The 17,883-nt window shown below is 37.7% G+C and overlaps 2 protein-coding genes across 2 annotated transcripts; one reads left to right on the top strand and one right to left on the bottom strand.

Moving 5' to 3' along the window:
• Nucleotides 1–7,485: 7,485 nt before the first annotated feature.
• LOC308233699 (olfactory receptor 8U9-like) lies at nucleotides 7,486–8,433 on the bottom strand (the record flags this gene model as incomplete). Its single annotated transcript, XM_080640666.1, has 1 exon — nucleotides 7,486–8,433. The coding sequence occupies one exon, from the start codon at nucleotides 8,431–8,433 to the stop codon at nucleotides 7,486–7,488; it is 948 nt and encodes a 315-aa protein (XP_080496792.1).
• An 8,515-nt stretch (nucleotides 8,434–16,948) lies between these two features.
• LOC308234205 (olfactory receptor 5P3-like) lies at nucleotides 16,949–17,883 on the top strand (the record flags this gene model as incomplete). Its single annotated transcript, XM_080641632.1, is given in 2 exon segments — nucleotides 16,949–17,861; nucleotides 17,864–17,883. Coding segments are annotated over 2 exon segments (933 nt in total).

Raw genomic sequence — 17,883 nt, 5'->3', positions numbered from 1 at the left:
TTTTTCTTAAAAGGAAAGTGAAAAAAAGCTGTAAAACCTCTCAGGAGGGCCTGCGCCTCTGTAAGTAATGGCAGATGACCAATCTCCCCACATCTGAATGTTACCTCTACCATCTGCACACTGTGTGTGTGATCCAGGATGTCACTTAGCTTCTCTGAGTTCCACTTTACTGATCTCTTTTATGGTCAACCATAATAGGATCTGCCATTGTGATGAAGAAATGAGACATTGCCACGCATGCAAAGTGCTTAGCGTGGTGTCTGAAGGGAAGTGTGAGCCCCGTGCACGTTAGGTGTGGGGATTAGGGCCCGTGACAGTGGGCTGATATCCTGGTTATTCTGAGCAGACTCCTTGGTACATTCTTTATGCCAGTTAAGTCCAACAAACTAAATATGTCCGTGGCAAGTCTAGGCAAGAAGGGCAGAGATCTGTGAGTTCCTAGGCTGAATTCTGACAAGCAGATGAGTGAGAATAGGATTTGAATTCTTCCTTTTTCTTCAGACCTGGAAGTCAGGGAAGACCTCTCTGAAAAAGTGGTATTAAGTCCCTGCACAGACTCCTAGGCAGAGGGAAGGGTGAGGTGACACACAGCCACTGGGTAAAACAGTTCTCCCGGTTCCCTTTAATGCATCAAAATGTCTCTACTCGTGTCTTCTGGAACCTCCAGAAGTAATTTGGATACAGCACTGATACAACTGACCACAGTAAGAACCATATGGACCCACATTCATCTATTTTGAAAAAACATCAGACCACTGCTATGTTCAAGGCTCTGTGTTGCTGTCTGAACACCAGCATCTTTCTGCTACACCATCTTCCCATTTGGCCAGTGGCCTTCCAGGCAGATATGAAACCCTGCATCATCTTTTACTCTTCCATTGTCTCATCCTTCCCCTCTCCCCCCACTATCCTTACTCACGCACCATTCATGTAGATTGTGGTGCATCCTTTTAACTTGCCTCCCTTCCTGTAGGCTTCGCACTGGGCACTAGGAAGGTAATTTGGAGTTAAAAATTTAGAATAGAATCTTGGCTAAGGGTTTAAGACTATATCTTGAATAGGATTGATTTCTTATTTTTTGTTTATTTCTAAAACAGGAAATCAGTAAAAGGCACCTGGTATCCTATCACCTAGAAATGACCAATATCAATCATTCACTACCAGCAATCTGTGCATCTCTATATATTTCACATATATAATTACAAAAAATAAATGATCTTATATGCATAATTTGACTCCTTTTATACATATTTCATGAGCACTTTCATGAAAATAAAATAATCTACATAATTTTAATTGCTGCATTACTACATGTTATATATTATTGTATATTATTATTATATATTATTGTATATTGTATATTCCTTAACTTATTTAATCAATCCTTTATTGATATATCTTTATATGGCTACTGATGTTTTACTGTTATAAAGATTATTATAGTAAGTTGCAAAATGCATATATCTTTGTACATTTCTTAGAGTATTTTCATAAAATAAATTCTTGTAAAGAAAACTGCTGGATCAAAAAGGTATTTCACTGTAAGGCTTTTGGTGAATATTATAAAACTGCCCTTTGGAAATTTTATACCAATTTATACTCTCAAAAAGCAGCCTGTAAGCATGCCTCTTTTCATATATTATCACCTGGTTATTAATATTCTTTACTATCTTTGCCAATCTGATAGGTTAAAAATGATCTCATTATTACATTAATTTGCATTTTCTTGTTACTAATGAGATTGAACATCTTTTGCATGTCAGACCATTTATATTTCTTATTTTGTGAGTTGTCTGTTCATATCTTGTCCCCACCCTTTTATTGATTTATCTCTCTTCTGTACATATTATTCTATCATATATATTGTGACTATTTTGCCATTTGATGTTTGCTGTATTTACTGATTATTGTCATAGAAATTTAAAATGTCCATATCACCTAAATTTTCAAACTTTTTATTTATAATTTCTAAGCTTATTTCTCTTCTAAGGAAGGCTTTTCCTATTTCCAGACTAGCAACTATTCATCTACACTTCATTCAAGTATTTGTAAGGTTCTACTTATTACATTAAGATCAGATTAATCTTGAATTTATTTTGATAAAAGGTGTAAGGCATATAAATGTGTTTATGGCTTGCAATTGCCCTAATTTACTGATAAGTGCATTGTTTCCCCACTGGTCTGAAATGCTGATATTAACATACACTATACTCACACATTTGTGAATCTACTGAGGACCTCAGAGGTGGGGGGATTAGAAGCAAAGCCACAGGGAGGTTCAGGAGCCTGAATGTAATGATAAGGCTGGTGATAAGATTGGAAAGAAAGGGGACTGATGCAAGAAATCCTGTGTTCATGCACAGATAAATAATGAATAAATCTTACCTCCTTTTTGAACTGTGAAGATAAAAAAGGAGAGGTCAAAAGTAACTGTAAGTTTTTTTGAACCAGGTGACTGGGGGAAAGTGGCATTTACAAAACTGTGAAAAGCAGAAGTTGACTGTAAAGTAGAAGATGATGATCAATTTGATCATTAAGATTTTGAGCTTGTGGTCCCAAGAGAACATCTATGTGATTGTGATGACGATGATGATGATGATGATGATGATGACGATGACAATAATAATGTGGGTGTGAGACAGAGATGGAAAGCAAGATTGAGAGAGATGAAACCAAGATTCAGTTAACTTTTATTGAGCATTTACTGTATTTAATAGGCAATGCTACATTTTCCTGTCCATCAGTACTTGAAAGATTTTACTCCTTCCTCAAAGAAATAAAGCCATAGCCAGAACCTCCACAGAGTCTGAGAAGTGACACATCAGTTCTCCCTAAGACCTCTCCTCTGCACTCTTTCCTCCCCTGCAGCCCAGCTTTAGATCCTCACGTAAGAAGGAAACAGTCCAATAAATGTGACAGATGTTTTTAATATTTCTTTATAAAAATGTCTCTCCCAATATTAATAACAGTAGAGTTTTCTTTTAATTATTGCTCTATTATTACATTAATTTAAACATCCTATATAATGAAAGCGTAGTATGCAAAATGTCCCCTCGACTGGAGTTCTTCTGGGAGTTCGACCAGGGGGTGGGCCACCTGGGGAAGGGAGGGAGGCCCTGGCCAGTGGTGGCAGGTAGCTGGGAAGGAAGGGAGTACCCAAATTTTGTGCACTGGGCCTCTAGTTAATTTATATTCTTCATCTGAAAGAATTCTAAGGAAAACCAGTTGATACTTTTGCTTAAGGCAGATGATAAGTAATAAACCATTCATGAGATCAGCTTTTAGATGAAACAGGAGATGATACGGATGAGGAGAGTTAAAAATTGTTCTTTTAGCCCGGCCATGGAGGCTCAGTGGTTGAGTGTTGACCTAAGAACCAGGATGTCACGGTTTGATTCCCGGTTGGAGCACATGCCCAAGTTGCGGGCTTGATCCTCAATAGGGGGCATGCAGGAGGCAGCCAATCAATGATTCTATTTCATCATTGATGTTTCTTATCTCTCTCTCCCTCTCCCCTCCTGAAATCAATAAAAAAAATATATTTTAAAAAATGGTTCTTTTAAAGAGGAAAGACAATAAAGATGGAATAAAAACCTTCTGTGGGAAACCCAGAGATGGACTTAGGAGCTCTCCCTGTGCTTGCCGAGGTCTCAGAAACCTGCTGTCCTATAGGGTCCCTGGCTGAGGGTGAACCTGAGGTGGCCTGGACAGTGCTTGAGCCTGGCTGGCTCATTGTTCTAGCTCTGCTCCTTGGACCAAGTCCATGTGGTCAGCAAACAGGATTGTCGTAAGGGGGCCAGAAGCTGCAGGTTGGTAGGTGTCCTGGTGCCAGAGTGGTCAACACACCCAAGCAAAGACAGTGAGCTTGTAGGAAGAGAACATTTTCTTTCAGACCACTGAGTAAAACCTAGAAACGGTTAGGACGGTTATGCTGTTGCAATGGAGTAAGACAGAATTATTTACTTAAAAAAAATAAAGATTACCTTTTCCTGTTTCAACTTTTCCTATCGTATCAGAGATGGAAGTTCTAATTATTTACAACATGTTTGCATCTTTAAGGCAAAAAAAGAGAAGAGCTTGGAAGAACAGTTTAAATCTGTTACCTTCCCAGGAGCCTTAACTCCCCAACTTCTGACATCAGGGGCTCCCTACCTCTCTGGTGGATGCACCACTTAATTGCAGGTGGAAGCCACACTTAAGCACTTAATTCACATCTTCCTATTCCACCTTACTCTCCAAAGAATGCTAGAATTATTCATCCAGGGTAGAGTTGAAAATATGGGGGCACACATTTGAGATATTTCTCAAGATTCTGTAATACTTATATACATCAAATAATATGAAAGATAATGAATAGATGTTTGTCCTCTCATGTTTCCTTTTCCATTATCAACATCATCAAAAATTCTCCTGGCATGTTCCTAAGCATGGCAAATCAAGAGTATTAAGTAAGGAGAAATAAGAAATTTAAATTTAGGCAGATTGAAAAATTCTGCATTTTATGTGCAAATGAGTATAAATTTATATATACATATGCACATTTCATGTTTTTTAGATTATTTTAATGGAACTGTCTATATGGTGAATGTTGGCAAATAGCATTCATTTTTAGGATTATCTTTTACATTTTATTTAAGTGTGGAGCAGTTTTATTTTCACTTTCAATGAAATGTGAGGCTTTTAAAATCTGATAAAGGTAAAATTTTTATTATTTTGGTGACATTTACTTATTCAAAATATATTTGTTTATTTTGGGCTGAAAAACTAGTATAATTGTTATGAGTATTGACATGTGATTACACATGAAGAAAGATGCATAATCATGTTGGTTTCTCTTCCAGCCTAAATATTGTCATTTTAATACTACACTTATGTATAATGTGCCATACATTTTTAACAATGTAAGCAATTGATTGAGGAACTTTCTTACTTATTAAAGATGCAAACCTAGGAGATATATTTACAAGACTAAGGAGTCCCAATGGGAAAAGAAATAGGAAATATTAGCCCCAAGTTTAGCCAATTCAGACCCTTCCACATACTTTTCTTTGCTTTTTAGGTCTTTGGGAAATTTAGGATAACATGGACTTATATCCATCATAATCTATAAATATAATATTCTTAATTTTCTACTTTGCTTTACAGGAAATCAAGGAAGCACATAGAACCAAGTACATATATTCAACCACTGGGTGGGCATTATGGGGAGGTTTTTTTATTCTTGACATTCTTTTATTCAGTTTTCTCTAAAAAGAACTTAAGAAATGATGAAATGTACTTTTCTTAGACCATAATTCATTTATGAGAGGTATGTGTTAAAATATGTGATTTTTTTATCTTTATAAGCTAAACTGACATGGGAATAGTTTGAAAAAAATTGAAGTAATGCTGTGTCTTTTTATTGAAAACAATTCTCATCTAAGGGCTGGTACCTACTCACTTTCTTTATTTCAATAGCGTAACGAACAGTCCCTTGCCTGTCATGGTCCATTGACAACTCTAGCTACTGCCATTTTTCCAATCATATACCAACTTCCCAGATGCATCTCTTTCACTGGCCAGGTTGTGTTGTTGCCCTCATAAGTCTTCCTGCCTTAAATATGTTAATCTCATTGGCGGGTTGGGGGTGGGGGGCACTACTGGAAACAGTCTTCTTGTCATAACCCTAGTTACTTACTTTCTTCTCTCCAATATTTCCCAACCACCGGGCCATTACTGGGCACCTTGCCCTCCTATCCATTGGAATTAGGAATGAAAATAGAAGAGTTCAGTTTGGTTTGGCAAACAGTTATGATGTGTCTGTTCTGTGCCAGGAGCTGTGGTAGGTCCTGGGGTGCAGAGTAGTAACCTGCTAAATCTCAAGGAGCTCGGGATCTAACAATCCGTCTCACATTATCCTCCCCACTTTGCTTGCTCTGTTGTTGCTCTTACCTATGCAAGCTCTCCTACCTCCTGGGCTTGCTTCATACCTTTCCTCACTCTGTATTATTTTTCCCTTTAACCAAGCCCACACCTCATCCCTAAGAGTTTAGGAATATAGTTTTTGTAACTGAATTCTCCAGAAAGGTTTCTGAGCTAAATAAGAGAAGTTATAAATATTTAACTTTTTAAATTTTTCTAAATTACTGGATCATAAGCAGCAGTAAAACAAATATCCCATCAATTATTTGAAGTTTTAATCTGGGGGAAAAGGAACCCTTTAGTTTCTTGATTAATTTTAAACTTATTTGTAGTTGATTAGTGATATATGTTGTTAGCCATTAAAAAAATAAGTGAAAATAGTAATCACACTTGGAAACAGTTTAAGGAAATTTTTTTGGTTTATGGCATTGTGTGTGTCTTAAGAACTATTTTTTAAAAAGTATTAGAATTGAGACTTAGAAAAAACCATAGAGTGCTTATATTCTCGACTGAATAAAAATTTAAGTGATTTTTCTTTCCCCTATCCCCACTGACAGCAAGAACATATATAGATATAGATATAGATATAGATATAGATAGATATAGATATAGATATAGATATATCTCCAAGAAAGTTGTCATATCAGAGCTGAGAAAACAGAAATAAAATACATGGAAAATGTTACAAAATGAAAGAATTTCTCTAAGTCATCCAAATTAAGGCAATAATTTCATTTCTCAGAGGCATGCACACTCTGCCTGGTTTCCCAGGAAGCTCTCACCTCTTTCCCTTTCTAAGTTCATGTATGATGCCCTTCCTCTCTCTCACTCTCCCCCTTAAAAATCACCGCAGCTGCACCTTCAGAGACTAGAAACACTACACCCTGGCTGTTGGACTACTTTCAACATCTCTGCAAGTACCCTAAATCCTCTTTAACTCTTCTAATTAAACTTCCTTTTCTAAATAAGCAAAAAAGAACCCCCAAATTTAACTGATTCATAGTTGTAAAATTCTTTCCTCCCTTTTTATTATGGTAATACTATTTTTCTATTGTCCATTTTAAGCAGGCAGCATTTCAACTACATATAATAATAAGCTTTTTATGACGCGTAACCAGCATCTACAGCAATATATTACACAGAAATATGTTTTTAAGACTAAGAAATGATTTGCTACTATATTTTCTGTTTTAAGCTGGAAAATGTTTCTAACAACATAGGTATTCATGTTTGGGTTTTGAACCCAACTTCATTTATTTATACTTTTACCTAGAAAGTTGCTTTTCCAAATCTTTTTAAATTTAGAGTTCATATTATTACCTAACTGGTAGTGAGTCACTTCATTTTTCAACATATGAAGGACACAGTTATTAAGAGTCTAGTTTGTAAATCCTGATTAGTCCATGATAATTGATTGGATTAAATATTGCTACATCAAGCAAGTGACCTGGTACTTTTAGTCATTAAAAAATACAAATTGGATTGACTGTTTGCTTCTTGATTGGATAGCAACTGGCCTGATAAATATCAATCAGATTGGTCATAGCATGTTAGTTTATCATACTTTCCCAATGCCACATTCTGCTAACTCACTAACTGTGACTCTTTGCCCTCTATCATCTTTTTCAGGGTATCCTTTACTTCCGTGTTCCTCAGGCTATAGATTAGGGGGTTGAGCATGGGAATTACAAGACTGTAAAACACAGAGACCACTTTGCTGTACTCCCATGAATTCCTTGCTTTAGGCTGCTGCAGGTACATGAAAAACAACGTTCCATAGAAGATGATGACCACAGTGAGGTGTGAGGCACAGGTAGAAAATGCTTTGCATTTGCCTTTGGAAGATTGGATTTTTATGATGGAAGAGAGGATGCAAATGTAGGAGATGAGGACAGTCAGGAGGGACCCAATGAGGTTCACTGCCGAGAAGATCAAGAGCTGCTTTTCTTTGTTGTGGGTATCGGAGCAGGAGAGGGCAAGGAGAGGGGGGTCAGCACAGTAGAAATGATGGATGACATTGGAGTCACAGAAAGACAACTGGAAAGTCAGAACTGTCTGTATCACAGAGTGTAGGAAGCCAAAGGTATAGACTGCTATCACCAACTCCTTGCAGACCCACTGAGTCATAATCGCTGTGTAAATCAGGGGATTGCAGATAGCCATGTAGCGGTCATAGGCCATCGTGGCCAAGATGAAGCATTCAGTAGTGGCAAAAGCACTGGAGAAGTACAGCTGGGCAAAACAGCCCAGAAAGGAGATGGTTTTTTTCTTCACCAATAAATTTTGCAGCATCTTGGGCCCAATGGAAGATGAGTAACAAAGATCAATGAATGCCAGATGGCTGAGGAAATAGTACATGGGAGTGTGGAGCCTGGAATCCATCTTGATGAGCAGGATTATGCCAAGATTTCCCACTAGGGTGATGAGATAAATTAAGAGAAACACCACAAAGAGCGGAAGTTGAAGCTCAGGACGGTCTGTGAATCCCATGAGGACAAATTCTGTCACTGTGGTATGATTGCCTCTGGCCATTTTGGTCTCTCTCTTGTTGGAAAAAGAAAAAAACATGATTTCAAAATGATTAAATACTTAACAAAAGCTTCTTACCTCTTTGTTCTAGTACCAGATGACAAAAATTGTGCTTCACACTCCCAATAGTTAAAGGCTGCCATTAGCCAATGGGCTTCATTCTGTTAAGACAGACTCAGGAAAGTCCGAGCTCATTCATTTTCTCTTTTGATGCAGATAGACAAATTGACCTTTAAGTAAGTTGCACACAATTATACTCTCAATATTATTGTATAAGAATACTGATTTTTTCAATAATATTATGACCCAGTTTTATCATATTTTAAACCTTAGCCACTGTGACGGTGAATATTGGTAACTCATGTTCTCTTGATTTGTATGTTTTAAAAATTTTATGAGTAGGGGGTTAGCATTTTGTCAAACAATTATTTGCATATGTATTTCTTTTTCTATGTTGGGTCAGTTCAGTTCCTTTGCTAATTTTTTATTATGTTGGTCTTTTAAGCACTTTATTTACAGGGGCTCTTTGCTAAGAAAATCAGCCATTTGTTTGACTTATGCATTGAAAATTGTTTTGCAATAAAATTGATGTTTGAGAAAGACAAGGCATTAAAGAAATGCAAGTATTTGGTGTGGTTAAGAACAGGCTCCCTAGGAGCAAACCTGCTTTTGACATTGGGCAAGAATAACAAATGGAGGCCTGCATATCATATGCTTAATATGCAAAAGTTAAAATAAAGAAAACAAGTCAATAAAATATGTTCTATCCTCCCTCCTTAACAAATTTACCTTTATAATAATTTGGAAGAAAGAGTACTTGGGATTCTTGGAGCTCATGCTGAAATAAGGAGGTGAAGAGAACCTTTCTCCAGCCCACCTGCGGCTGCAGATGTGTGGCTACGGCAGCCTGCCTGTGCACAGTCTGTTCAGCCCCTGCAAATAGCCATCCCTTGGCTACCCTTGAGGCCTAGGTGTGTGAACACCAGCAGTGTAGTTCTCCCTTACAAAGGTGATCTGAAAAAGAGACTCTTATAGACTCTGGGAGTAAGCAAGGGGCCACTTGGGCAAGGATTTTTAGGGTCCTGTTATCTGGGTGATGATCCAAAAGAAGGGAACAGAATGGACCCTGGGCGTGCACTTGCCCCATAGGGTGTGGTGCAGTAGAAAGAGAAAGTCTGAGTTAGGAGTGGAGCAGGGGGGAGGGGTCTTGAATTTGGTTTGAAGGATAGTGGATGTTGTTAGGGCTGCCAAAGGAGGAACTCACAAAGCCAAAAGGGGTAAAGAATTATGAATTTATTTGGTCATCTGGAAACCCAGATGGGCTGAGCTCCAAAATGGTGCCAGCACCCAAAGATGGGGAGTCAGAGGTTTTTAAAGGACTCTAGGCGAGCTCTTTCTGGGTGGAGAATTCTCTGTGCAGGTCTGGATTCTGGGAAACTGCAGAGGGGAGAGGTAATGGTCTTAGCAAGTGGAATGTGGTCTAAGCAAGTGGAATGTCCATTGTGAAGTGGCCTAAAGGTCAGTTCCCAGGGGAGGAGGTATCGATTCAATTATTTGATCTGACCTAACTGATGTCTATCATACAGTCAGAGCTAGTCATACTGATTGGGAGTCATCAATAGGCAGAAGACCGTAAAAGCTGTGGAAATTAATGAGATCATTCAGGGAAAGAAAAATCAGTAACAGCAAGGTTTAGTTAAAGGATATATTTGGGAAAAGTGTGTCTTTAAGGGCTGGGGAGAGGAGCAGCAGTCTTAGGTGCCCTAAAATGTTCAGATTAGCTCATATCAGGAAATGGTAAGAAGCCTTTAAATATGGGCATTTATGACACTCCTGGCTTATGACAGATGAGACCTGTTTTGTTGTAGTCTTATGTTGTAGTCATCTCTCTCAATAGGAGCTCAGAACAAGACCAAACTTTGAGATCTTCAGGCACGGAAACAATCTTATTCAGTAAAATATTTGTTGTTCTGGACTCTGAATTCATTTCTAGAATTGGTCAAGTCTTCCTACTCCAAATACTTCTTTTTTATTTTTTTTATTTTTTCCCAAATACTTCTTGATTTACAATGATGTTACTTCCTGATAAACCCATTGTAAATTTAAAATGTCGTCTAATACACCTAACCTACCAAACATCATAGCTTAGCCTAGCCTACCTTAAATGTGCTCAAACACTTAGTAATTGCCGTCCTCTTCTTACCAGAAGCAGGAGACACAGATGGGCATTTTGTAGACATGATGGGATGCAAAAACACAAAACACAATATTAAAAAAAAAAAAAAAGGTTGGCAACACAGTACACTGTAGAGCGACTGTTGTTTCCCCTGTGATCACATGCCTGACTGGGAGCTGCAGCTTGCTGTCACTGCCCAGCATCACAAGAGAGCATCGTGCCACATGTCACCAGATCAAATTCAAAGTACGGTTTCTACTGAATGCATATTACTTTCCCACCACTGTAAAATCAAAAGATTGTAAGTTGAATCATCATAAGACGGGGTGTGTCTGTATAACTGTTCTCACCTCAAACTATGACTGGTCTGGTTTAGTAGCTGAAATGGTTTAGTAACTGGAAGAACCCACCAAGTCAGTGGGCAGACTAGCCTTACTTCACAGCTTTTGCATGATAAAATTTTTACCATGGTAGCTATAATGATATGATGGCACATTTGCCTCTGAAGTTTTTAAGATGCAGTTAATGCTTTTGAGTTTCTAGATTTTAAAAACTTTCTATTAGCTAAATATTTATGCAACATTTATCCAAAGGAGATGTTTTTCTGCCCTTCCTTCAAGGGCAATTAAGATTGAAGCTTTTTTTTTTTTTTATAACATCAGTGTTTAGTCTATTAGTTCTTAGAATATAACTAGACCTGATGACAAATTCCAGGAAAAATAAAATAATAAATCTCTAATAATAAACGTTTGACTTGCAATTTTCTACCTAAGAGAAAACAAATGGCCCTTTAGAAAAATGAGTCTTGTGATTTAATTATTCTCAAACTTAATGATAATTAGTGATTTGAACACTTTGCCAAGATTCTATTTTACATTCGTTATTTTATTTAATATATAGCTATCATTTTCCTAATTTTCTTAATGAGGAAATGGAGACATAGAAATATTCAGTTTTTCCAAATTCACAAAGCAGATAAAGCAAATGAACCAGGATCTGAAACCGGGTAGGCTGATTCCAGAGCCCTCAGCTGAAACTATACCGCCTCCCCATTTATGACTCCTCAGCATTAATTTATTGATTTTGTTTTTCCTCTTTTTTTTTCTAATTTGAACTCCTATGAGAAAAGTTTAGGCATATTAGGGTGAGTTCAATAGTGCTTTTTCTTAGTTCTTTTAAGCACTTTTAACCTTAATTGTTGTTTAACTAATATAGTCAACCTTTGACGATTTAGAATGTTGTTTTGTGTTTTACTATTCATTGCTTGAACAATTCAGACAACTTTGTTGAATAATCTAGGAAATATTCTTAGCCCCTGGGAAGGAAGGGGGCAATGAACAACTTTGAGAATCAGATGAAAGCTAAGTATTCACTATAAACTCAGTTTCCCTACTCCTCGTGCTTAATGTTCCTAGCTTTTCACTAACCTGTTCCAAGGAAAGTTTCACTCATACAGCATTTTGCATGCAATTTCAGAGGCTTCGTGAGTTTAGGTCCCTACTACCCTTTCCTCAGAGTAATAAAATGACAAAACATCCCAGCTTTTCCAAGTGAGACTCAACCAGTCCTTCCCCATTCGCTTCTCTGAGAAGCAATGTCGTTAAGCCCTGTCCTCTTCTAGAACTGAAACTCTTCTCTTGGCTGCCTTATGGCTTTTACTACAACAGCCTGAGAAGTGAATACAACTTACCGAGTACCTATTGGACAGTCAGGGTTCCCAATGCCCAGGAAGCAGCCATTTAGAGTATTGCCAGTCGGCTTCTTCATGTCTTGCTGGAAGGCTTGGTTTCTGTGTTCCACACTGACAAACCTGTGAGTATTTATAAAGTTAAAGTGTAATGAGTCTGCTATCTCTTGTTATTCTAGAGCTTCCTGGGTGCCAAGGGAATAGTTCATATTGAATTTCTACATAGTGAGAGATTTTACATTTGATTTAAACCACCCTTGGGAATTAAAATCCCTGAGTTATCCTGGGGTAACTAATGATGACTCAGGTTATGATGCTTGGGTGCATGTTCTCAGGATGATTCCCAAGTCCTGTGATGCTTGGAGACATTCGTCCTGCCCTTGGCAGGGCATCTGCAGTGAGTTGCCTTGAAGTGGTGGCTAAGGTGGGGGCCCAGTTAATGTTTTATAGGGAATTAGGACAGGTTATGCAAAGATTGTATGATTAGGGTACACCTGTTACAGACACCAGAGAGGTGTTATTGGAAAGCCCTCCGAGTCAGAGGGATAGGGCTGTCCCCTCCTCAGTTGTGTTCTTCTATGCATGAATTCAAATGAGTGACTCTAGATAATTGTGTTGTGTTAAAGTGAATTTATTAAGAAAGTAAAGCATGCATATTTATTAAAGAAGGTGAGCAAATCTAGGATTGGCTCTTAGCTAATCTGAAGAGCCAGTGCAGTGGGAGTTCAAGGGGTTATATACCCTTTTGTCTATAGGTTTTTAAAAAATTCCTCGGCTGAATATCTTGGTATGGTAAGCACTCAAGGGCCCCCCTTTTACTTTGTTATAGCTTTCCCAGAATTTATGAGAAGCATATGGTGATTTTACCTTGACATGTCCCGAGACTACTAGCTTCACTGTTTAAGCAGTGAAATAAAATTGCCCTCCCCACACCTTTTTCTTTTCTCAAAAATGGTTGACTTCTTTGTTCAGTGAGATAGGCTTTCAGCATTCCCTCTTCTCCCCACAGACCTAGCAGTCCCAAGTTGATTTATGCTACGTATTCTCTGGTTAGAGTGAAGGGACATTAAAATTCCCCCTCCTTTCCTACATTCTTTAGTGAGGAGGGACATTTAGCTATTTGCTCTCAAGTGTCCTTGGTTGGGGAAAATGATGGCTTTGTTATTTACAAGCTAGCTGCAAGCTCCCCAAACTGTTGAGCTGTGTTTAATTTTCTTGTCTCAGTTTCCCTACTCCTTGTGCTTAATGTTCCTAGCTTTTCACTAACCTGTAACACACCTATGGGATATTTTTGCTTGCAAAGAAAAGATGCCTGTGGCTAGCATATTTATCACAACAGATAGTGTAAGAGGAAAGCAGTCTTCATATCTCCTGTTAGCATTTTCCCTACTGTTACATATTTCCAATTGAATTAAAGAATAAAATCATATTCAAAACCAGGTCAGCGACTAAATGTTGTCCCACAGGCCTCCTTACTTTTACTCTCCCTTCCACATCCCCTCAAGATTGAAATTGGGGCGATCAGTACCACCTGATGTATCCAGGTCAGTTTTTCTGTGCATCGGGTCTTTCCTCATGGCCACTAGGGAAAGAGACTGCGCCTGTTTTTCTAGGTCATTAATTACAGTGATGTAGCACCACCCATAAAGCATTGCTGCAAAGAACACTACTCTCCACCTCAGCAATTAAAGCAAGGCAGAGCTAAGGTGAGAGCATTCTCCAATTAGGAAGTGCATTTTCTCTCTCTCATTTCCCAAGTTCTGTAAGTCACACCAAAGAGGAAGACACTGGAACAGAGGTGTGGTTCAGATCTGCAGGCAGTTCTTATGGCAACTTCCTAGTCAAGTTTGCCTTTTAAGTAACTTGTAGCATGTAAATCTATGCCTTTTCATTCTGGTTAGAGAGGAGAATTTCTAGGCTCTATTTGGTATAGTGGGAAATGTAAGTTTGATATTAAAATATGGGGCACTGCTGACTTCTTCATACTAAAGTTAAAGCATCGTAAGATAAAAGATGAATGAGCAATAAGATAGTAAGATGTTGTCTGCAGGTGTGTCCTCCGCCCACATAGACATCTAAAGAGCTCGTAGAACATTCATTGCTAGACTGAACACTCATGACCTTTTCTTTCCTGCTCTTTTTAATATAGGTTTATGTGAAAAAAATGTACTTTATTTTTATTTTATTTTTTTACATTTTTTAATTGTTTGAAGTATTAAAAATAGTAGTACATATGTCTCTTTTTTTCCCCCATTGACCTCCCCCACCCTCCCCTTCCCCCCAGTACATGCCTTTACCTGCCCCCCCCCCCCCAGTGTCTTTTATCCATTGGTTATGCTTATATGCATGCGTACAAGTCCTTCGGTTGATCTCTTACAGCCCCCCCCCCCAAAACCTCCTCTGCCTTCCCACTGTAGTTTGACAGTCTGTTCAATGCTTCTTTGCTTCTGTATCTATTTTCCCCCATTTTCTTTCCTTTAAAAAATCTTGCCTCTGCAGACTAGAAATAAACATATAATAACGAAAAATGTTTGAGTCCCAATTTCAATGTCCAACAGCTCTGATTCCCCGTTTCAATGTCAAACAGTTCCTTATGTGTACATGTCAGCAATGATATCTGGATGGTGGGCACATGGTGGCAATGCAGGTTCAACCCTCTCTGGTTTGGTCCTAGGCACGCTGCTGCGTCACACAGCTTCTGACTGCTAGCGTGGCAAGGTGTCGTCAGCGTCTCCCATCTCTGGACTGTTTCTCCTCTTGTCTTCGTGGTTGGAGCAGACCTGTCAATTCCTCTCTGTTGCAGGAATCCACATGGTCTTGGATTATAAAACTTACAAAAGCCTCCATTAATCAAAAAAGGGGGGATAGTAGGGTAATATCATGTAAGGAAAAATATCCTATAAGTAAATTACATCTAGAAAATTTTTACTTTACAAAATTAATTTTTACTTGTAATGCTAACAGCAAGACACCCATGAAAAACACACATGGTGTCTAAATAAGACAAAGGAAAATCGTTTGGGCAAAAATAAAAAGGATCCCAAATCAATTATATAGAAAAGATTCCTTTATTAACTTTCGGTCGAGAATATGTTTGTATATTTTCAGAAAAATGTAATTTAATGACCAACTGCATACCTACAACTATAGAATTCATTACCTAATTCATGTTTCAAAGCTGTTATTACATACTATCCTTTATTACAATTGTTCCGGACATTTTTTCTCATTCACAAGCAAATGTAGTTCACTGTGAGGATCTTTTTGTTTCATATTTACTCATGCCCACTTTGAAATTTTAAATTCCTCTTTTCCCTATGTTTTATATTGTTTTTGTATTTGTCATTGTACTTTTATTATTTGTTTGCATACTCCTCCACCAAGTACTTAATTTGTAAATGTACAAGCTTAAGACACATTTTGTATGTAACTTGAAAACAAAAACAAAAATAGAAATACTCATCTGAATTATTACAGAACTTAATATAATGATATAAATTTATTGAAAGTTAAAAGATGAAATAAGATATAGCATATAACCATTAATTAAGAGATAGCTAGAGTAGCTGTATTAATGTCAAATAGTGTAGTCTTCAGTGCAAAGAAAATTACTGGAGACAGAGATATAACACAATAAAAATTCTTGAAATGCTATTGTACTATAGTTTTGCAAGATGCTAGCATTTGGAGAAATTCAGTAAAGGGTATATGGGATTTTTGTATTATTTCTTACAACTGTACATGAATCTATAATTATCTCAAAACATTTAAAAATATAGGTGGCATCATCTAGAAATGTATAAAAACATAGGAATTTATTTTTTCCCCTGAAGAATTTCTATCTGGTACATTGTTTATTCTTGTGAGTCCCAAAATAGTTAGATTTAGCAATCCATCAAAAGTTTTCTTGCACACTCAAAAGAATGTTTACCTGTTCTTTCTTCTCTATCTTGGTGGGTTTTCAGTTGAATGTTCACAAACATGTACTCAAGGGGCTATGTCCCAAAAGACCTTGAATCTCAAAAATATAGTCTTGCTCTATATTGACAATTACTTGGCAATTGTCCTTATTATTGAGGTACCAACATCTACAGGTAATAATTTTCTTTTTATATTGATACAGAAATGCTTTTTAAAATGTTTGCATTGGAAGTTAAGGTTTGGTTATTCTAGATCATTTGTTGAGCATTCACTTACCTCTGTGAGCTGGGCTTGCTGTTGTCATCTACATTATCTTATTTGACATAAGAATCCTACCATTTATATATAAATGGCACTTGCACAATCCTTTACTTCCATGCCATAATGGCATTTGTGAATGACTGAATTTGTGTAATTCACATCTATTTTCTTTAAAATTGTAAGCTTTCGTTTTGTTTTGCGTCCATAGTTAATAAAGTTCCATGTCTGTTTAAGTTTGCTAAGTTAAAACAATTTGTTTTATTCCTGGCCTGTATCAATAAATAAATACACTATCAAGTTTAATATGAGGTATTGAATATGGAAGTACTTTGTACCAAATTTACACTAGTGTGTCTGTTTTTGTAATTTTTATTATATAACCACTGTAAAATAAGTGTGCAATTATAATATTTTCTTGTTCTAATATCCACTTATTTTGCTTTCAGTGGGCACCATTTCCAGCATACTAGTAGATGGGGACTGAAAACTGTACAACTGTGACCGAGTTCATTATTTTGGGGTTAACAGAGGATACTACAATTCGTATCATTTTATTTATTGTGTTTTCAGGAATCTACGTTGTCACCTTAATGGGCAATGTCAGCATAATCATGATAATCAGAAGCAGCCCACAACTTCGTGCCCCAATGTATCTTTTCCTCTGCCATTTGGCCTTCGGAGACATTGGTTACTCCTCATCAGTCACACTTGTTATGCTCATGGACTTCGTCAGGGAAGAAACCTCTATCCATGTTGCTGGTTGTGTAGCCCAACTCTGTTCTACCGTCACATTTGGGATAGCTGAGTGCTTCCTGCTGACTGTCATGGGCTATGACCACTATGTGGCCATCTGCTCTCCACTGCTCTACTCCACCCACATATCCCCCAGAATCTGTACTCTCTTAGTGGGGATGTGCTACCTAGGTGGATATGTGAATGCCTGGACATTTACTGGCTGTTTATTAAGTCTATCCTTCTGTGGACCACATAAAATCAATCACTTTTTCTGTGACTATTCACTACTTTTGAAGCTTTCCTGTTCTCATGATTTTACTTCTGAAATAATTCCAGCCATCTCTTCCAGCTCCATCATTGTGGTCACTGTGTTTATCATTGTTCTGTCTTATGTCTATATCCTTTTATCAATCCTGAAGATCTACTCCACCAACGGGCGCCACCAAACCTTCTCCACCTGCACCTCCCACCTCACAGTGGTCATTCTGTTCTATGGGACCACTGCATTCATTTATGTGATGCCCAAGTCAAGCTACTCAGCTGAACAAAACGAAGTGGTGTTTGTGTTTTACATGGTGGTGATCCCAATGTTGAACCCCCTTATCTACAGTCTGAGGAACAAGGAGGTTAAAGAGCCTATGAGAAAATTGATAGAACATATTGGTGGTCCTAA

This window comes from Plecotus auritus (assembly GCF_963455305.1).
Source record: "Plecotus auritus genome assembly, chromosome: 9".
In the NCBI taxonomy this organism is placed as follows: Eukaryota; Metazoa; Chordata; class Mammalia; order Chiroptera; family Vespertilionidae; genus Plecotus; species Plecotus auritus.
Note: the sequence above shows the minus strand (reverse complement) of the source record. Positions and strands in the feature narration are given on the sequence as shown.